The sequence below is a fragment of the Gymnogyps californianus genome, chromosome 3, assembly GCF_018139145.2.
Source record: "Gymnogyps californianus isolate 813 chromosome 3, ASM1813914v2, whole genome shotgun sequence".
In the NCBI taxonomy this organism is placed as follows: Eukaryota; Metazoa; Chordata; class Aves; order Accipitriformes; family Cathartidae; genus Gymnogyps; species Gymnogyps californianus.
This window is the reverse complement of record NC_059473.1, coordinates 103,925,597-103,949,097: the sequence shown is the minus strand read 5'-3', so window position 1 is coordinate 103,949,097 and position 23,501 is coordinate 103,925,597. Positions and strand designations below refer to the sequence as shown.

The 23,501-nt window shown below is 34.1% G+C and overlaps 1 protein-coding gene across 1 annotated transcript in view; it reads right to left on the bottom strand.

The window, feature by feature from the left end:
* CSMD1 (CUB and Sushi multiple domains 1) overlaps nt 1-23,501 on the bottom strand; it is a 1,238,313-nt gene that overhangs the window by 68,745 nt on the left and 1,146,067 nt on the right. The window contains 3 exon segments of the mRNA XM_050893357.1: nt 5,583-5,756; nt 9,534-9,728; nt 20,206-20,391. Coding sequence (XP_050749314.1) covers nt 5,583-5,756; nt 9,534-9,728; nt 20,206-20,391 — 555 coding nt within the window.

Sequence of the window (23,501 nt, the reverse complement as noted above, 5' to 3'; positions counted from 1 at the left end):
ATCACAATATCATACTGCTGTTTACCTATGAGTTATCAATTACAGGATCAGATATTTTTACACAAGCACAGTCAGCAGCAGCATTTTTTCACACTGATAAATGTAGAGAATTATATATATTATAGAATTACATAAGATATGGAATTCTTACTTTTTTTGGAAAAAAAATTATGTTAAAAAATCCTGAAAATGGAATGGAGCAGATTATATTTAAGTTTAGATTTTAAAATAAATCCTTGACTTGTTTATGTATAGTTTTGCACCTGAAAGTCATAAAAAGTCAGGAAAAAATACCTGTTCAGGAAAACACTTTAGTCCATGATTAAATGCCACCAATACTAGAGACGGACTTAAGCAAACTCTTAAATGCTGCCAATTTGATCTAGCCCTACATGTATGTATAGTCACTCACACACACAAAGCATGCACACAAACACATATATTTTGTGACTTATAGGTGCAATTATTCTTGGAAGGAAAAAAGGGGAAGAGATATGAAATATCAGCAGTGTAAGTAATTGAGTGAAATTGAAAAAAATCTTGCCTAATGATTCATATTTATCCTTGTATAGCTGAGAAAAAATACATATAATACTAACTACCTGAAGACTTAAGTCTTATATTTAGCCTTGGACTCATTAGCTAGTCATTGGTTTTAGCTTTCTTTTGAGACAAATAAGGATTTGACAAACCTTTTCCTGAAATACAGAAATTAATGTACTCAGCTGGCCTGAAATCATAAATTGATTCTACACAGACCAGTGGGTAACATAAAGTGATACCTATTTTCATCTATAGCTGTCCTGAATTACATTCATGCAGGTACAGTGTAGGTAAAAAGCATCTCTGACTCATTATCATTCCTTTGAAATGGAAAGGCTCATTCAGAGCTCCCTGGGTGTTTGCCTCCTGATTTTCACAGGCTTCAGGTAAGTCCTAAAGGCACCTCTGAAATAAATTTGGTGCATGCTGTCCTTGAAATTTAGGAATACACAACTGGTGGCATTCACATCATTTAGCTTTAAAATTTAAGAATTTACCTTTCCTGAATTGCTCTCTGGAGGAGCTTGCATAGTTCCATTGACCTTGTTGGGAATTTAGGATCTTAGATTGTACTCTAAATTGCATCTAAATTAGGTGTCTAAAGTACATGGCGTGAATATCCCTTATGTGAGAGAACGCAGAGAGGCAGGAAGAGGTTTAGTAGCAGAAATACAACCTTCTGCAGCATGCATGTGATTGATAACTCAAATTTAGACTTTCACACGCAGAGCTGTGCAGTATTTTTGGCACTATAGAGCTTGTCTGATTTTGAAATCGTAAAGACTAAATAGTGATTAACAACCTTCCAGCTCTAAATGTGATCTTTTTTGTCTAGTGAGGTAGATCCATGCATTTAACAGTTCTAAGCATAAGGCTGCATTCAACAATGCAATCAATCAAATAGAAACCAAAGTCCATCAAATTTTTTAGAAAAAGAATTGGGAAGTATCATAAGACAAGCATTGCTCTTACTGCAGTAATAGTTCCTGCAAGAGGTCCTGTGTTCATTACAAGTGGGAAAAGATCTGTAGAAATAATTTAAAATGCAGATAATCAGGTGGGAAAAAAAAAGTTATTAGTTATGACCAAGGGGATAAGATAATAGTAATGGATACCGATTTCAATGCAGATTTGTAAAAAACTGAAACAGACAAAATCCAACAGTAAACCACTCCTGGAGAAGAAAAGGATGAATTCATATAAATGAAATTCGAGCTGTATATAGAGACAGTCTTTCCTAACTCTGAGATTTAGTAAACTTATTAGCTGTTTCCCAAAGAGTTAAAAGCTTCACTGTGTGTAGTTTTTAAAGTGACTTTGAGAATAAACTGTTCACTATGTAAGTCCTGTACTGATCAGTTCTTCTCCACCTCTACACTATTTGAATCTAAATCTATGGCTACCATAGACAGTTAATCTTCTGGGGTGTTCAGTGGTAAAATATATTTCTCAGTAGTCAGAATAGAAGAAAAAAATCTTATCCAGCCTTCCATGGGTAAGACTTATTTATAATACAAACAGAATCCATTGAGATTTGTGTATTATTTAGTTTGTATATGTTGGCAGCCAAATTATCCTGTGTGTATAGCCTTTCAAAAAAGAAAAGCTGTACCGAAGTACTGATACTATTTTTATTGATCAGATGATGAAGTGGTATTTCAGGTTAGTTATAATGAATGAATGCTAACACATATCTCTATGCTTGAAACTATTAAATGCAGGTGTCAGGCACTACACTGGCAATGAATGGTATAACACACTGAAAAACCTGAGGGGTAATAGCTCTTTTTTTATAATATAGCTTGCATGTTTGCAACAGAAGAAAGAGCTGAGGAAAATGCTCCTACACATGCAAATTTGGGGCTGTTGGATCTTCACAGTTGCAGTTCCAACATCTTTTAAATGTCAGTCAGTCTCAGTCCAGGAATAACCTGACACCAGTAGGAAGCTGATGTATCTTCACATACAAACCTCTTATATAGTTCCACTGTGGAACTGATGAACTTATGTATGTGAAAAAGTAATGCTGAAGTATAGCATTGCCCTAACCAGCACCTCAGTGGAATTCTTTTTCCTAGGTAAAAAAAGATTTATTTTACTCCTTTACTGCTCTAAATATCAAAAGAAATAGTAATTAAGGTATACCCCATTTATACCATTATTTCCTACATCAAAATTACATCATTCTTAATACAGCATATTTTAAATTGAAAAATAAACTGTATGCAATTGAAAATAAATCAAGCCAGAGAAGTCTTTTTCCTTTTCACAAATTTTGCCAGAAACAACTACATCTTGCTGGGAACTCACTAATAACAGATTGCCATTTAGAAGCTAGGTTAGCTCTATGAGACAATGGTCACCACTTCTGACCACTCCGTATCTTAAGAGATGATATACTGTAAAACTATATTCACAAAAATTGTACTACAAACATTACTGTTGCAAAATGAAGGAATCAATCAGGTATACAGGATCAAAGGTTATAAAATCTTAATTCAGATTTTAATTACATGATCTCATGCTATTTTTTTTCTGAAAAGATTTTGTCTTCATTTTCCTTGCTGCTGTAGCCTAGTATCTGAATTGAAAGAAGAAAAGGAAATCAACATGGCAAGTAGGACACAAAGACTGAGATTTTACCCCTGTCTCTGAGAGAAGGCTCCCACATTTCTGTATTTCACCTATACCCCATCAAATTGTCTGTTTTATACTGATGAAGAATAGAGTTAATATGCAGCTGATAACTCCACATCCTTTTTCATCAAGGTTAGATTATTATGCTTTTGTCTGTTAGTGCATTACTGTCTTGTGGCTTGCAACCTGTTTCAAAATATTTTCTCTAAAAGTAATTTCAGGCATTAAAGATCTCTGGAAATGCAGGACGTTGTCACTAGTACTCTGTTAAAAATCATGTTTATCTAATGATACTTGCTATTCTTTTTTCTTAATAACCTGCTAAAATGAAATTTATGATACTTGAAAATTGTTTTTTTGAAGACATGATTGAGTTGGTATGTGGTCCCATCACACCTGGTTATTGTAATGCAGGTGCTCTTCTTTTCTTTTAATAGAATATTCTACCAGGGAACTGTTGCTGTGTTTTAAAATGCAGCTCTGATTTTCTATGTTTTGCTCAGGGGAACTATAGCCATTTTTTCAGTTTTGTATGTTGGTGAAAGCATGAACTCAAAGCTCAGTAACTGCAAATACCCTTTATGATGGTACAATGAAGTAACTTTGCTTAGAAATTTAAGGCAAAACAGCATAGACGACCTACTTATCACTAATATCTATAAGGTAATGAACACCAGCAACCTGATATGCCAAAGATCATATGTATGTCTATCTGAACACAGAAAGACAGTGACACTATTGACATTGACAAAGTTAAGAATGGATTCAGGTGTCTAAGAATGCTCGGCAACCTTTCTTTATCAGTTCTTTAGGTACATGTAAAACTTCTTTCTCACAGATCCATATTGACACTGACTTATTGTAAATGTAGATATCAGGTTTATTTTGACTTGGTTCATGGAACTGACAACATCAGGGATTCTTCAGACAGCGTGAAGGTTTGAAGAAGTAATGCTTAGAAAAAGGTTTTTTTCAGTTTTGATTTGAATTCATTTCTTCAGATAGGACAAAAGTATGTTGTTCTTCATGACATACTGCAAAACATATCTATCCACATTCTTTTAATGGGATGTTTTGAAGATACCAAGGTCAGAGGAAGATAACTGGCATTTTATTTTTCACATGCAAAATTGTCATGTTAATATACTTTTAAAAAAATTATTATTTCTACAGAGTGGGAGGACAAGGGATTTTATAATTTAGAAATTAATCAGCATAATTTATTTAAAAGCTTTAAGTCAAATGCTACTGTTAGATATGTATCTAATTAGTCAAACATTGCTCTAGCCTACTTGAAAATTTTACAAGAAGCGATTTCTGGATAGAGAATAATTTCTGACATTTCATGTTACAGCTACTACCATTTCCTTATAAAACAAGGCTTTTACTGTTTCATTGCTGCAAAAAACAGGAATATGGATTATTCTGGATAATGATATCTTAGTTACTCTAGTTGTTTTGGTTTTTTTTTTAAAGCAATTAATTATTTCCTCTGTAAAACAGTTCAGTTCTTGCAAATGATAGGAGGTCAAACTGTTTTGTTTAAAATGTACTAGATAGATAGGCATGGAACACTGTGTGGTGCTAAAATTATGTGGCTAGGCAGCAGAGAAGAAAGCTGCTTTTTAAGTGAGGTTGAACTCTGGAGAAGAAAGAAGAGATTCCTCCTTTCCTGAGAGCAACTGAGTACATTCAGCTGTGAGGCAAGAAGAAAATCTGCAGAATGAGGGTAGACAACAGAACTAAAAGATTCCAGAAATAAGTATACTGTCCACAACCAAGAACACACCCACTGCTGGGCCTCAGCCTCAAAGGTGCCTGAAAGAGAAAACAGTTTTCTTATGTCTATGTTAGGAGTGCAAACCACTATGAGTGGATCTGAAGAATGAAAGCATTGGGATGAGAATTTAAGGTCTGAACTATATATATCTCAGGGTTTGGAAGGGTGTTGGTTTTGCTTTACTTTGAGCTGTCTCTTGTCTACTCCCCTTGACTGAATGCTCAATATGCTGAAAGCTCATTTGTAGTTGGAACACATCAGGAATACTCCTGAACTGAAGCTCATCTTCCAGCTTAGTTTCATCACACACCCTGTGACTGCTCCACAAAGCAAATCAAAGTACTGTAAATGTGGGCAATCAAGTCACTTAAAAAACCCTCCTGGTCTGAAAAGCATTCCAACAACATCAACAATAATTTAATTTCTAATAAAAACTTATATGCTAGTAGAGTAGTATAAAATCATATGCAGTACACAATATTTCTGTATTTAAGATATCTTTATTTTTCATTGATTTAAAAATGTTATTGCTTGATAAGAGCTGAATTCCAGTACTTGATACTGTGTTTGCTTAAAACAAAACAAAACAAAACAAAACCAAAAACAGAAACTTGTTTTTTACCTAGGCATTGTGTTTCAGTACCACTCCAGAGACCGTTTGCCAAGCATTCTCTCACGTGAGAACCAACTAATGTGTATCCTGTGTTACAGGTGAATATTGCAGTAGCTCCATACACTGTTAAGGTTCCAATCTTATTTCCATTTGGTGGAGATGGAAGACCACCACAGGAGATAACTGGGAAAAAACGCAAACAACAGAACAAACTGAAATATGAAAATACTTTTCATAATTTCTTAGACTGGAAGACAATATATCACCTCACATTTTCTTAAAAAGTAAATATAATAGGAATAAATATAAGAGCTGTATTCCACAGTAAGGACTTAAAATTATGCTTGATTTGGCAACACATGTTCTAAATCTGAAAATTCTTCAGGGTATCTTCACATCTTGACAGCATCTTAAACACAATCTGTATTTCCAGTTCTGAAACAAGGGAATTACATGAATGTCCAGGAAGGTTGCGGTTATATTCCATGTGTACATACTCCTGGCTACTCCTCAAATATACTTTCCCTGGCCATTTTAAGTGTTATGTCTGTTTAAATATATTACCTATTTTTAACATGTAGTACTCTGAATGGTTATGAACTGTCTTTTTTCTTATTCCCCACTACTATTCATAACCATATAACATATATGGTAGTCTACTTGCTAAAAATATAAATCTCCTGTTTTTTCTTAAGGCTAGACTTGACCCATTATCACAGAAACCTTCTGTAGCATCAGCTGCGACCCACAGCTATTACAGGCACTACATGAAAAATTACCTTTTAAGAATGTATCAAACAGTAATTTAATTTAAACCGTTCTGTCATGTCTTTTGTTTCTAGAAAAATATATCAATAATATTGTAATTTAAGATGCAGACCAATGCCTTCAAGAGCTTCAATTGTATTTTATTATGTTAGCATAAATCATGGCTTTACTTTCAAAAGCATGTTAATCACAACCAAACTTCCTATCTGAAACCTCAAGGCCACATTCTTCTATATTTTAAAAGGTTCGCTATAGAAAACAACAAGGAATTGGGTGGAAGTTGGATAAAACCAAGTACATACTACTGTGCAGTTAACTCAGTCATAATCAGAATATATGTGATCAAAGTTTCGTATGCACATAAGGTTTCCAGAGGTGCATGAGACTCCTTTCGACTACAATAAGTCACATTAATGTAATTTGTGGAGTAGCCTAACATTGTAACTTTTAATGCTAGTGTTGAATATTAATTACACTTATGCATATGTTAAAAAAATAAAATTATTTTCCTAAAATGCAATAGAATGGTTTTAAACATATTACAAATGATTTATTATTTTTAATTACAGTGATTCCAGTTAAAAATAACTAAACTACATGAATAATGAGCCACCTCATGATTTGTTAGGCAGCTGTTGAGCATATTCTTAAACAAATAAAATAAATTTACTAGTTAGGTCTCTCTTAATCCAGAACCCCCTTAATTTGATGTTTCGCAATTCCTTTAGAGATACACTTCATAAGTAGATATTGATAAATATGATCATCAGTGTTTCAATTAGCTTTCCTGCTGCTTCAGAAATATAAACAGCTAGAATCTGTATTTATATAACCTATCCTTACCATGTGAATGACAGACAGAAAGTAAACAGTAGACTCCTCAAAATACTCTACAGAGTATTTCTGGATCCTAATGATCTATATCCAATGGAAATATTACTGAACATCTCTTGGGGGATGAAGTTTGTTGTAATTAAATCCTAATAAGTCCTCTATCAGAGGGCAAAATAATGTACCTTTCTTATAAATAAACTAATGTATCTTCAGCCAGCAACTCCTTAGGTTTCTGTATCTACCTAATACTTTGCTTTTGGTTAACTGCATCCCATATGGGTCACCTCATTTTCTACTTACATAAAAATTCTGTAATTGTAAAGGTCAGTCAAGAACTAGCTTTTCAAAGATTTCTCAGCAGCTGAACAGTAGCTGCATATTAGGCAGCAAATACAAAACTAGGTTTTTTAGTATGTGTGCACAAAAAGAAAGGGGCACAATTGCAGTTAATAGAATAAAAAACTCATTAGTTTTAAATTTGAAAAAAAAAAATATAGCTATTACTGGTTTATAAGAGCTATAGAAAAGTCACCTTATTTTTCCAACTGAATATTTTCAAAAGGAAATTTTCTCGAAACAAAACTAATGGAATAAACCAGAACCAACGTAATTCCACAATCCATCATCATTTCGATAAGATCAAATACACTGCTTGCATGTATGTATCATATTGATTGCTGTTACAGGTAGCTCTCTCAGCCTTGTTCTAAAAACATCTTAAATAATTTTTTTCTTTTCTAGAAAATAAATATTGGTTTATATTATTTTTAGCTAAATGGTGTACATCCTTCTTTCTTCTCTTTTCTTTGTTCTTCTTTTCCCATAGTATCATTCTCTAATACTGCCTCTGTAAATTCCATGCCTTAGGTTTGTAGCCACACACTTCCCAGTACTGGTGAGAGATTGTGTCGATTTATACTTGAATCACCCTTGGGAGTGATTCAGTACCATCTGAGATGACTTTGGGTGTCGTGTCTAGCCTCCAGCTGCTGTTGAAGAAGGCTGAGAATCTCTCCCAATTTCTTTTTAGTATCTACCAGCTTAGATACTGTAATTTGTCTTATATGGCATTAGGACCTTGTATTTAGGCAAATTAATTTTGTCTTCTGTTGTCACAATAGGTACATCATACTGAAGGTTTTGCTCAACCATTTATTTGGAATATAAAAAGCTATGTGATGTTTATAGTCATTCTATTATCACTATCATAGAATCATATGAAATACTTTCGGTACCATTTATCATAAGGTATTATTGACACGTCTGCAGACTTAACCAAGTTTGACAGAGCAGAATGATTCTGTTCCCTTTTCTTAAAAAATACCAGAAGGTATAATTTAACTGTTCATCTGATCCCAAGAATTCTTTCCTACAGTGCTGCCATAAAAACTCTCTTGTTGATTCAGCTTGTTTCAGAATAGGCATTCTCAAATATCTTCTAACATTAGAAACTTCACTGAATTAAAAAAAAAAAAAAAGTCACTCTCTAAAAAGAAAATAAAGCATCTCTTTCAGGATGAAATACTAAATTTGAATATCTCACTGAAATGACACACTACTCTGAAAAATTGAATGCCTAAATTTTATTTCCAGTTCTGCTTAGTATGCTAGGCCTGTCAGTTGGCCATTTTCCTTCAGATGCTGGGATCTTCTGTGCTGCCCTGGCATTGAGAGAGAGCCTGTAAGTACTACCGTAATGTAGGAAAAGTTTCTGCTTTAAGGGTAGCAGAACTAGTTGATGTGCCAAATATCCTCTCCAACCAAAGCAAATAACACACTGGAAAAAGAAGAAATGAAGTTTTGGGGGGATTCATTAAGACTCTGATATTGTAACCTTTGACAACTGTATGATCCCACTGAGAATGTCAAGGTTCTCTAAATCTTTAAACATCCAAAGTCAGGGCTGATGTAATTTATGATACTTTTGTATGAAGACATTATAAAAACTCATATACATGTTTCTCCAACAGTACAGTTTTCATGCTTCACCAAAGAGGTTAAAGCAATATGATCTTCTAATCTAACTCTAATCTGGAACCTTCTAAAGTAATAACATTATCTCCTAGTATTCTCTAAATACATATGTACTATCTAGTTGAATAAATCCATAGTCAGACATAGATCATCATCCTGTTTGATCTTCTGATGCTAATTCATTGACTCTTGTATGGAATATATGGTACTTTACACATAAAGAGTTTGAATCAATTAATTTCAACAAGTTAATGAAAATTTCATATTCATTATGAAATTTCTAGGAGATTGATAGCAAAATATTTTTTAAAAAAACTTTATTTATAAAACAAAATATATATATTAAAAAGCATAGGATATTCTGTAAACAAGTATGTTCCTTACCCTTACAACTTGGCCTTTCATTGCCTACACTCCAGGTTCCATTAGTTTGGCACTGTATGAGTCTTCGACCCAATAAATAATATCCAGGACTGCAGCTGAGCATGACTTGAGCTCCATACTCATTCAGTGACCCAGAAATCAGTCTCCAAACAACATGTTCTGAGAGCAGAGTTTCTATGCTGGGACAAGTTACAGCTGTGAAGAAAGGACACTTAAATATTAGCATTCTACCCCTAAGTTTCTTCACGGATACATGTCTTGCCTTACTGGCAGAAGTTTTGCAGAGTAAAATTGAGCATACCATAAGCATTTCTGCAATACAAGTTCCAGGAAAAATAATGAACATCATACAGTATTACAAATTGAGCAGGAGTTTGTAGTACTTTTTCATTTAGTGAGATGCAGTGGAACAATGACATACAGTTATGCTCTCTAATGCAATTTATTTAAAAATTTCAGAGACAAAACACGTCACAGACTACAGTGGATGTAAAAGGGAAAGCAAATAATGCTATGTAATTTTTGCAAAGGCTCAAGTGATGCTTTATTTTTCTATCCATGATATTCACTTTAGAAAAGATCTAACAAGTTCTTAAAACAAGTTGCCATAAAAGCTAATTACTATAAAATGGTATACTGTGGGTATTCAGGAAAATGATTACATTCCAGTTTAGAAAAATTGACATAAAAAAATAAAGATAACATTTAGAGAGATTTTTAGAGTTATTTCAGTTCTGTTGCTTTTAGTATTTCAGATTTCGTAAGAGAATGCAGTTACTGCCAATAGCCAAGAACTGTAGTTTATGTTTTTCATAAGGCTTAATATAGCTACTAACCATATATAGCATTTTTAAATATTTTTCAGTTTCAACTTGATGCTCTGCAATTCAAGATAAAGTACACAGAATATTTACAATATTTATGACATTGACATGAATTCTATCTTAATGTGCCTATGTCTCTGTAAAGATTAGACTAGTTTTATGAAAATATTTATGATTACTTTATTTAAAGATAGCTGTATTTGGTATCTTATACCATGTTGTCCAGAATTTCCCTGCTATAGAAAAAGTTTGAATGAATTAGTGACTATTTATATCCCAAAGAATACTTTAGAAAAAACTACTATCCCAGCAACACTTGAGAAAAGCTATACTTTCTGAGGAAAAACAAACAAAAAACCATGTAACAGAAATTTAGTTCCTCTTCTTTTGTTTTCCTTAAACGTTGCTGAAAAAAAGGTGATCAATTTTCTAAATATTTGGTATACTTAGGAATCATTACCTCTGATCTTTTGTACAATATACGCAAGTCACCACACTGTTTAGTGTAAGACAAAAGCATTAGGAGAAAGTGTGTAAAAACCTCAAATTATACTGAAGAAATAAAAAGAAGAGTCTGATTCTCATTTATGCTATAATAAATTTACACCATTCTACCAGAGCAAGGACTAATAAAGCTGACGAAAAATAATTATATATTCTGTAGACTTCACACTGTCTGAGGGGTATAAAGTGATTTTATCATGAGTATGAATGTGTGATGAAAGAGACTAGTTCAGGCAATCACTGAAATACAGGGAAAGTGATAGAAGAAAAATTCCTGTAAAAATTTAGATTTCCACCACTTTTCAGAATACCTTTGATAATGCTAGAATTATACATCTAGCTTTCCCAATAGTTATCTCGTCCATGGTAAATTCTAGCATTTAGGAAACACAGAGCTGGCATCACAGCATATCTGTGAAGATGTGTAAGAATTTATGAAGGGGAAATAATCTGAAGAACTTTCAAATGACAGATTATAAGATTACATTGAGTTGAAATTGTAGAATATTTTTCTTAGATTTTTTTCAGTATATCTTAGGAAGGATTGCCAGTGTACAAGCACTTTGAAACTTAATGGTTCTTCACTTTGGCCTTTATAACAATATTCTGACTAGTTATGAACAGTTTCTGAGGTTAAAGGAGGACTTCCTACTTCCTAATTTAATTTAATTTGATACTGATACTAATCTGTGTTTCATAACTACTAAAAGATCATAAATCATTAACCAAGAAACAGTTCTTTCTTATTAGTTGTTAAATACAATAAGCATATTAAAGCACTTCACTTAACACCTTGGAGTGAAAATCATATAGGTCTATCAGAAGACAAAAGGTATTCTAAACAGGTAGTTAATATGCCTCAAATTTAACATTTTTATCACTTCTCCTTTCAAGCAATAGTTTTATTGGTTCTTTTAAAAATGAAAGCAAGCTTCTTATTTAGTCTAATAGTAAAAATTTTAGTTTTAACCATAGGGGATATCGTAAGACACTTAGAGATAAGAGGCTCAGCTATTTCAGAATATGTAAATAAGCCACATAGATGTTTCTTCTCCATACTGAGGTTAGTATTAATTTATTCTTTCTTTAGCTATAAATACACTTAGAATCTTGTTGCAAGCACACTTTACAAACAACTATCAGATTCTGATACGACTGTACAATTTCTAATTGAAGATGTTACTGAGTACAGAATATACTTTTACACTGTGTTGATGTCATCTACTAAAACTGTTGTTTGAAAAATTTTAATTTTACAGGGACTGATTTTGATTTATTATTTTCCCCATCCTTCAAGGAACAAAAAAAGACTATTAACAGATGCTTGATTTTGTGCACATGGTTTATGAATGACTGCATCAATTTGCCTCTCATGGTCTCTCTCTTGCAAATTATGGCCTGGGCACTATTTAAATTGTCTTTTACATAGATGAAACTCTACAAGGGATGGTCTCAACTTCTTGCAGATGTGAAGATGTTCTCTCTTTTCTCCAGGGATTTTTTATACAGAAATGTATGAATAACATTGCTTTACATGAAGTATAGGTCAGAAAACATAATTATCATTTGAAATTATGATTAAGATTACCCTTTTTAATGACATGACAATCTCCATATACTGATAATTCTGAATAGACTCAAAAGCAGGGAATTTGCAATGAGATATACTTACCATAAAAAAGACAAAAAATTGAGATATTCTATAAGCCCAGGTATATTTGCTACTCAAGACATGAGCAAAATGTTCACTAAGCAAAATGTTCACTATATGAACAGTGGCAATGATCAAAAAAAACCCCAAGATCTTTGCAACTACAACAACTAAAATCTAATAAGAATTTGTGCCGTAATTTGCTCAGCTTTTAGCTTTAACTCTTCATAATGATTAATATTTTGTAATTTCGTTATTCTTTTTACTTCCTCTTCTGGTCAACAAACACATTGCACTATCAATATTTTCCTAGAATCTGAATACCAGAAGACTGACTCTTCCTTTTTACTGAGTTGTTCTTCTGTCTACAAGCCTTTGCTTGTCTTTACTTATGTAAGCAAAAAAATGTACATCTCATGCTATTCCAGGAATATCTTGAATATTGTGACTCTGAATGTAATTATAGTTTTGAGGGGAAAAAAAGGCAAGTACAATGTATATAATGGAAAAATATCTCAATTACAGGAATTTGCTATTATTATTTGCAAGCGTAATGGCATCTGATACTTGGTTGCCATTCTTCAGCAGGTAGTTAACAATCACAAAGAAAGGGAAAGGGCATTTTTGTCTTACTGTATTGTCAATTTATAATGCAATAAGAACTATATTGTTCTAATATGCCCTTTTCACTAAATTCACTATTAGCTTAAAAAAAGCAAGATTAAGGTCAAGTCACATATTATGCTTGAGAGACTAGTGTGGTTTAAATTCATAAATATTAGTAAAATGAGAGGACAGTAGGAAACCAGATAATCCCATACATCACAAAATCTAAGAACAAAGACCTAAGAACAAAATAGGACCACTTGAGCAAGTTGATAGTTTCAGCATGCTAGTAGAAAAAAAAACACAGAGAAAAAAAATTAAAGTGGTTCTTGTCATTCAACATATTTAAATGGGAAAGGCTTTGAAACCTCAAAATAGATAAACAAAAGGATCACATGGTATTCAGTATCAGTCTGTCAATCCAGTCAGCTATGTCAAGTCAATCTGTTATCAGTCTAATGTATCCGGACTAATCTAAAATGCCTAAACAAGGTAACTTTTACTACAGTTCACTGAATAAGTACTAACCCTTAATAAGTACTCCATGTTACATACCAAGCCTTGAAAAAATACTCCAAAAATTACTTACTGACCTCAGGATTTATTAAAGAAAATGTTAGGAGAATTATTGGGTATGGTGTTCTGAATGTCCTAGCTAATAAAAACCTCAGCAATTGCACAATATCTGTGATGAGCTGGTGGTGAATCTTTGCTTGTTTATATTAACAAATTCCTTTTTGCATTTATAATACAACTGATGCTTTATTCCAGAACCACTTATGATTCATAATTCTATAACTAGAAATTGTACAAACATATTGAAAATTATAAAAAAAGGCTTCTAACATTTCTAATTATTTTCCAATTAATTTCTAGATAAAAATCAATGTCTGAACCATCACTGTTATAGCTCAGCACACCACAGCTTTCAAAAATATCTACAGTGAAATCTGCCAAAAGCAGATTATGCAAAGGTAACATTAGGTGTTCTTTAAAACGTTTGATATTAGAGAAATTAGCATAAACCAATGACGGACCCAATTTAAGTCTTTGAATGAGTATGTTAAAGGAGTAATGGAAAAGAGCAATAAAGTTATGCAGTTACAGGGACCATCCCAGGCAATTAAAATATTAAAAAAATTAATTAACCACAAACTCTATTTCCTAGGTTATGCATCCACTTACTTCTATGAAAAGGAAAGCAAGTAAGAACAGAGGCTAACAAGTTATCCTATTTCAGTGGTATTTTTGTTAATAAACATATACTGGTCCAGATCTCAGCACCAGCACATGGAGTATAACCTATATGGGTACATTTTATATGTACTTATATAGAAATATAATATAATATCATATACGTTCCTACTCTTGGTTTACAAATTATGTTACTCAGCTTTAGAGAACTTGTAGGGTAACTTGGCATAATCAGAAAAATAATATGACATCGTGATCTTGCAATAAGTGAACACATTCAGTTTTCTGATCTCATGAAGAGAAACATGGAAGTAAGACATAACATTTGCTGTCATTAATTTTTCACCCTCTGGCACAATATTTTAAATCAGTTCCCTAGATCTGGTCAAAAAGCACAGATAGCGCACAGAACTGAAAGTTCTGCTTTGCATTAACCAGATCCTACTTTAATGCTCTTTTCTGCCTATTTCTTAAAGCAGCTTTAGACCTGCAGATTTCCTATGGAACAAAAAAGTTTGTACTTCCATTAATTTCAAGTGGTCAGGTGTCTGTACATCTTTTTACTACATGTCTAGCAAAACTCTAAAACTGCATATTAATCATAATTATAATATTCTCAACAATTTGCATTAGACATTTTCTAGCATGCAAAAATGCCTGTATTAAAAAAAAACGTTTCCTGCTGGCCCAGAGAACATTTCTTTTTGTGTTGCTTTGTCATGAAAAAAGTGATGCTTGACTTGTAAAAGAATTATGTGCTAACGTTCACCATAGTTCTTCTAAAAGTATCTTACATACTTAAACTCTCCTTAGTGCACACACTGGGACATCTCAAAAGACCAGAAGTTTCTAGTATTGGAATTCACTGTTTGTCAAAGCAAACTCATTACTGAGATTTCTTTTCATGGAACATGAATTTTGGAACAAGGAAATACAAACTCTCTAATAGCATTAAAGTTTACATACTAAACAGAGAAAGAAGTTCTCTTTTGCTTTAGAATAGGCTCAGTATGACCTCCTTCATTGATTCAGATCTCATACCAATTTTTTCAGTAGTTTCCTCTTATCACATCATGCATTTTCTACTACTGACATGGTGAGGCACATCTCATTCTTTCTAGTTGTTTCAGTTCTTAAGAATGGTCTAAAACAGCTGTTTCACTATATCATTCAGAGAAAAAGTAAACAACAACATATTCAAGCTATGAACAGCTTTAATGGCATCAACTAAGAAGTTCAATTGCTGTGGAGGGAGAATCCAAGATTTAGATCAGTATTTCCAGTTCATGAAGAAAGTCAGTATCAGTGTCCACAAAATCAGAAACCCTAAGAAAATATATTTAGTGACTCCCCAAAAGATAACTATTCTTATCTGTCACCTTTAGCACAGAAAATGCAGAGAGAGAGTCCAAGTCACAAGGATGTTCAGGAAAAAATGTATACTACTTCTGTTCTCATTTCTATCAGTTTTGAAATTTTGTACCCAAACCAAAAACCCCTGTACAAGATGAAAAAGGATAATCACTTCTAGAACACTGAAAAATCTAGATTTCTAAATCAGAGGAATTTCACAGAAGGAGAAAGATACACAGGAAAACAAGCACATGGTGAAAAATACTTAAAAATACAAATAAAAAATATAAAACCAAAAAAGTGTCTCAGATGAATGGATTGACACTCACCAACACTTTTAGATGACTTTGTTTCTTTACAAAATAGTTACGGATACTATTCCAAGCATGAACCTCTCTATTCAGTAAATAACTTAGATATCCAAGTGCAGCTCTGGATTGAATTTAGGGAGCAAAACATCTAAATTTTGTATTGACAGCTAAGTCCTTTTCTGTTTCCATCTTTCAGTCTCTGCTTTGGAAGACCTTATTTCTCTGCACTTGATGATATATATTCTGAAGAAAGTAAGGCACTAAATAATGAGAGGAAAAATTTTCACTAATTAGTCACAAACGAAATGTAATAATCATGCTATAAGGATGCAATTTTATATAATAATAGCAAGAGATTATATCATCCAAAGGAGAGGAAGGAAATTTCATTTGTGTTCTTTTCCCTTTTTAACTTGTCACAGCAAGAATCAGCATCTGTATTTCCATAGTAGCAGACAAAATTCAAATCATATCTGATGAAATGGAATAGATAAAAAATTGTTTGTTTTTTTTTTTTAATCTTAGAAAGATGGAAACATGACTTTTCACAAGAGTACTTTACAGGTATGTAAAAATGCTGATGATAGGTAACACAGTGTTTCTCAGCTAACTATAGTTACAACTTAAAACCTTAAATTTGTAATCATGCCTATACATCCTTTCCTTCCTTTTTGAGTGTTATCCAAATGATATTAGTTGGGGTAAAAGATATTAGAGGCAGTTTATGTGGCATACAGTAGGTACAGAATCATGCGAGCACCAGTGCTCATCTATAGTTTGAGACCAAAGTTGTTTGATTTATTCAGATTTCCTGGATATATCTACACCTTTTGGATGGGATGTTTTTTGGACCTGTATACCACAGTCACTTCTCTGACCAACAGTAATGTACTAATTTACAGGTTTCAGCAGAAAGTTTTTGCATACTTTACACAGTGTCCTCTATTCATATGTAAAGTTACTACTACATGGTCACTCCCTAAAGAGAGTATTGGCCTGATTTAAAGTATTAGCTCATAAAGGCTTTCAAATAGCAATACAGATAGACATCTCTAGTTCCCTTCATCATGTGCTAGAGATCTCTATGTAGAGTAACTGAAGCAAGTTACTTATTTGTCATTCAGTTAAGCTTTCTTAATAGATATCTGTTGATTGGTATTTCATGTAATTATATTCAATAGCCTAATGTCCATGATCCATCTGTGTCTTGCTGTATGACCAGCATGAATCATATTTCTCATGATTCAAATCTGATGTAAATACTTTTAATGAAAAGAAGGGAGTTTCAAGCATCTGCCTCAGGCATTACATTATCAGAGATACTTTGCAAAACAAACTGTACTGATTTCAACCTTCATTTTAATAGACCTGGGGATAAAATGAACTCATTTATTTCCCATTTACCTTTCTGTGCTGTGTTTGCTGCTCATCAAGTCTGAGATGTTTCTGTCTCTGGAGACTAAATACATTTATCCTTACAGCAGCAATACTACAAAAACAGGTTGTTATGCAGATTGTCTAAGCTTTTCTGCACTTTCCAAGTAAGAAATCTTGGGTAAAGCATGCCTGCCTCTGAACAGCAATCCATTTTGAAAATATTGACTTTAATATTGTCATGTAGATCACTAGCATTTTAATTTAGCACTTGTGGTTTTAGAAGTAATGGGATTCTTTTTCAAATTGAATAATTTTTTAGAAAAGGAAAAAAAAGAGAAAAAAGTGTTATATATATTTTGTTAGGCTATTATAAATATTAAACAAAACTTTTTAATGTTGAAAGTTGTGCTGAATGTTAATAATCAAGCTTTGTTTTACAGGGTAGTCATTGTCTGATTAAGTTTGATCATTTCAATAATACAAGCTTTTTTTTTTTTTTGCACTGCAGATATAATGTTATTAATTCAGTATTTTTAATCCCTAGTTAGTTTAACTGGCCTCTTCCCTCCAAAAAGTCTGTTGATATTCCTGCTGATTAATCATTCAAGTTATGTTCTTTGTACCTTGTCAATTTTTTCTGAGAGAATGAAGTGCAGTTCAATGCACCGGAGCACTGCCTTCCCTCCGCATGCAGCTCTGAATTAAGAGCATGTCTGTGTAATCACAGCTCGTTTTGAATAATCCTTCTTATGTACTCTGTGGAACTGCTGTGTTCAGTTTTAGGCACTGTCCTTCAAGAAAGGTGTAGATCAATTGGAGATTGTCCAGAGGACAATAATAACAATCATCAGTCCAAATAGTATGAAGAAAGAGTGAGAACGAATCACAGCAAGACAGTTATCTCCACAGAATAGGTAACTGAGTGTATTGGGTGCAGGAGTCAAGGTGTTGGCAGAGGGGGGAGGTGCTGCAGGGGTGGCCTTTGTGAGGAGAGGCTTGAGCTGCTGGACACAGCCGGTTCCAAAGGACCCACCACAGGACACAGCTGAGTCCATCAGCCAAGATGGTGGCACCTCTGGGAAAGTGTATTTAGGAAAGGGTAAAAACACTGCACAGGCAGAGGAGGAGGGAACAAAAAGAGTGAGAAGCAGCAGAGGGAACACCAAGGTCACAGGAGAAGGAGCAGGAGGTGCTCCAGGCACCAGTGCTGGTATTCTGCTGCAGCCCATGGAGAGGACCATGCCAGAGCAGATATCCACACTGCAGCCCACGCTGGAGCAGGTGGATACTTTCTGGAGGAACTGCAGCCGATGGAGGACCCATGCTAGAGCAAGTTTGTCCTGAAGAACAACAGTCCGTGGAGAAGACCCATGCTGGAACAGAGGAAAAGTGCGAGGAGGAAGGAGCAGCAGAAAGGAGCTTGTTATAAACTGACCACAACTCCCATTCCTCATCCCCCAGCACTGCTTGGGGTGGGGAGAAAAGTCAAGAGCAAAGTAGTGAAGTTGACCCTGGGAATAGGGGGAGGAAAGTGTTGGTTTGATGTTTTTTTTTCCCCTGACACATATTTGACCCTATTTTAATTGGTACTACATTAAATTAACTTTCCTCAAGTCGAGCCCTGTGACAGTAATCTCTCTGTCCTTATCTTGATGCATGAGATTTTTCATCCTATTTTTCCCCCCGTCTGGTTGAAAAGGGGGAGTGAGTGAGCAGCTGGGTGAGGGTGTGGCTGCTGGCCAAGTATAACCCACCACACTGAAAAAACAACAGTTTCCAAACAGATTAAAAAGAACAAAAGAAGAATAAAATAAATGCTATTTGTTCACTGTGGATACAAAATGAAATAATGCCTTTACACTACAGAAAAACAGAAACAGGTTATTTATACTAGGAAAAACTTTGCAAGGGGAAAAAAAGTAAATTACTGAAATAGAGTACTCAGGAAGGTCTTCAAGATCAGCTTAAATGATCATCTGTCAGGGATGCTTAGAAGATCTCTTGAAGTACCTTTCAGCAATATTTTCTAACAATTGTTTGCTGTCAATTAATTCAAATAAATGAAAACCATTTCACAATCACATATAACTTCATGATTCTTATATTCGCACCATTTCATTCTTTCTTTAAAAATAAGATGAATTTTACTTGTTTGAAAAACTAAAGTGCTTTTCAAATTCAGAATCTGGAAAGCACGTATATATACTGTTGATTAGTTCAAGATTCTAAATTAACTCTCAAAAATTTTACATATAGTATTATAGCAATTAATAATTTTACGATTATGTCTTAATCGGTATTTCATGTCACATACTCGAAGTCAGGCTCAGTTAAGTATTGCTTTGATCCAGTACAAAGACAGTCAGTGGTAGCCCAACGCAAATGAGAGGCCATGTCACATGGTAGAGGAGTCTGCATTACATTGGCTAGTTCTGACAGGAGGCAAAAATGAAGACTAAAGGACTCTTATACAGCTTAATTATCTATGCTAGCAGTATTTTAAGAAATAGTTTTTGCTTTTATTACTTTAGAAGCTATATTAAAATAAATTACAACTGGTGGTTGCAACTTTTACTGTGAAAATGGAGAAGCACACATTATTCATAATAAGAAAATATACATGAAACTGAATTATCTAACAATCTTAATTCAGATTTTTTGAAGAAGATAAACAGGGTTTTTTTTATTAAACAACTTCATAGGCCTCTTCTACTTTACTAAATGCTAAATGATTATATGTTCCTGAATGGCCAGTTCAGGGCAAACGTAGACATAAAACGTAAATATCACCAGCAAATATTTTCCTGAGAAAGTTCAAGGGAAATATGCTTGAGAAATACATGCCCACTTACATTTGCAAACAGGTGGCCTCCCTTTGTTGCTCCATAATCCATCTTCTTGACACACTGCTGTTGCTTGTTGACTAGATTCTAGCTTGAAGCCCTCATTACATTCATATATCAATCTACTGCTCAAAGTGAATTCATTACCTATAACTGAACCATTCCCAGGGGAGTCAGGAATACCACAAGATACAGCTGAAAAGAATGGAAAGAAAAAGATAAAGAATTGGCATTTTCTCATACATTTTTGTAAAATATTGTCCCACCACTGAAATAAGAAACATAGATTAGTAATTTTGACATATCCCATTTGTAACAACTGAAATTAATTTTCCATCGTATTTACAACATTCCGATAAATGTAACAGTTTTTAAAACATTGATAAACACTTTGAAGTGCATTTAATATAGACAATTTATAAATCATTATTTTGTTTAATCCAATCACTGTAGAGACAGAAATCTCAACATAGGCTAAGGGCAATGGTTTATTTGCTAGAGAAAAAATCAAGAAAGTGTCCAAAGTGATTTTGTTCAAGAAGCAATGAACTGGAAAATTCTTAAATGCTTTCTAAGAGTCTGCTTCCATTCTCTCAGGGTTTCTTTCATTCCTGCACTACTATAAACAAAACTTCATATTTGTTTGTTTTAGACATATAAAACAATGTTATTTAAGAATTTAATTTAACATTTTTTGTCTGATGAGAAAAGCACCTAAATATATGACTAGACAGGGAAGAGTTCCACTGAAGTTAAGGGCATTATTCAGATATTTAAACACTTATTTACATACTTGACTGATTCACTTCAGAATGCTAAATATTATGTGAATTCAGGCTTATTCATTTTCCATATCATGAAGGAAATTACTTACTGAATTATTTTCACTTTTTTTTTTCTCCTTCAGAATTTCTCTCCAGATAAGCAGTTATTCTTTCAAGCTCACAAAGTTTAATTTGCTGTCAACTTAGTAAAGTTTGAGTAGCATCTAGTTTTTTGGCTTATTTATTTACTTAATTTTTTTACCAGAGCTCAGTACAGTTAATTTAACAGTATCTCATAATACACAATTTTAGGGCAGAGTATAATTACAAAAAGATCTATTATTTCAGGCACTTTTAGGAAAGGCAGGATTGCCTTCTGCCATCTGACTTCTCAGCTCCCTTGATTTTGATAATGAAAAGAAGAAAGGCAACTCTTCAGTATCCTTTTTTAAAATTTCTTTTAATGTTATGCCTTATTTTAAAATAGTTATTTATGCACAGAGATTAACTCCAGGTGCTTGAATAAGTCATTAATGCTGGTAAAGATTTTATATTTGTCCCATGGTACTTCTGAAGGGATAGTCATAGTATTGGTTTCTCTGAAAGGATGTTATTTTCTGCAAAACGGTAACTTGGAGCAGAGAACTCATCACATTATTACAATTAATCTACTTAAAGAGTTCATATAAACCAATGTATGTGTGTACAGAATCACTAGCTGCTTTGAGTTGGGCATCCAGTTTATTGCTCTTCAGTAAATACACTGAATAAAACACAGCTTTGAAGCTTTCATTTGTAAATATTTACCAATAAAAAGTGGAGTTTTGCAAATGAAATGTCTTTTCCATATATACAGTCAATTGTAAGAAGCAATTCAACATTTCAGCAGTTAAAAAGACCTTTGAGCATTTGTTCCTTTCCCCTTGACACTGTGAAGTTTTATTATTTTAACAAAGTCAATCTATTTCAAAAGAAGAAATGACAGCCTTTGTCTGAAATCTGTTAAACAGAGGTGAAAATAAGTATTTTTTTTTAAAAATCTAATTTTTATTATCATTTACCCAATTCAATGTAAATTATTAATTTCACAACACGTTGTCATGGTATCATAAACACAACTCTCAAATTTGTTTTCAGTATTCCCAAGTTGTCACATTTGATGCATTTAAATTAAATACAACACAGTACTTTGCATATGATTATAATAAGGAGAGGTAAGCATTATAAAATGATGAATGGTTAGTTCATTTCAGTTGTTTGCTTCCATCTGGCATCTGTCAAATTGCTAATAGAAGTAGAACTGTAGGAATGTTCCAAAATAAGCTGTTTCCTTTGTCAAATAACTTCTTGGCGCTTTTTGCACCCTAACCAGTGCTGCTGTTGTCTTACCAAAATTGAGTATTTCTCCCTCAGTGCGTAAGGGCTGAGCCTACTGCCACTAGAAGGAGTAGTAGTGGGACAGAGAAGGGAGAGAGAGGTGATAAGGAAGGGGTTCTGGAGACCCATGCTTACTGCTCTTAATGGTGTTAGAGAAAGTGGAGAAGGGGAAGGATAAAAACAAGTTTTGCTGCTTCTGGGAGCAGGTCTTTGCATTAGGAGTCATTGCCCACAAGGTGACCACAGCAGGAGTGATAGCTTTTCAGGGCTCTCGTGTACTCAAAAGAGGCAGCAGAGCTGCATCTGGTTCAATGCTCTATCTACTCCCCTAATAACCAATTTAATCCTTTACCTACAACTAGAACCAACTCTGACCCTCTGTCATGTAAGCAGAATTTTACACTTGCAAAATGTTTTTTTGCATGCTGAATTGACAGAAAGTTAAACCGCCACTCTGTTTTACTACATCATAAAAATGCCTCTGCATTCTCCATTTCCAGTCATGCTTATTGTGAAATGTTTCAGTGTCTCCAGAGCCTTGCACTATGACCCTCCCTGTCCTAACAAGTCTCTCAGTTCTCTTCTGCCTTGTGGCAATGCATCTGAATGCATAAGCAATCCAGTAGGTTCCTGGAATGCATTGATGACAACTTCCTTCTCCAAGTGAGAGAGGAGTCAACAAGGAGAGGTGCTATGCTGGACCTTGTTCTCACCAACAAGGAGGGGCTGGTGGGGAATGTGAAGCTCAAGGGCAGCCTTGGCTGCAGTGACCGTGAAATGGTGGAGTTCAAGATCCTTAGGGCAGCGAGGAGGGCGAGCAGGAGAGCAGACTTTGGCCTCTTCAGGGATCTGCTTAGTAGAGTACCATGGGATAAAGCCCTGGAGGGAAGACAGGCCCAAAAAAGCTGGTTAATATTCAAGGAGCACCTCCTCCAAGCTCAGGAGCAATGCATCCCAACAAAGAGGAAGGCAGGCAAAAACGCCAGGAGGCCTGCATGGATGAACAAGGAGGTCCTGGACAAACTCAAACACAAAAAGGAAGCCTACAGAGGGTGGAAGCAAGGACAGGTAGCCTGGGAGGAATACAGAGAAATTGTCTGAGCAGCCAGGGATCAGATTAGGAAAGCTAAAGCCCTGACAGAATTAAATCTGGTCAGGGCATCA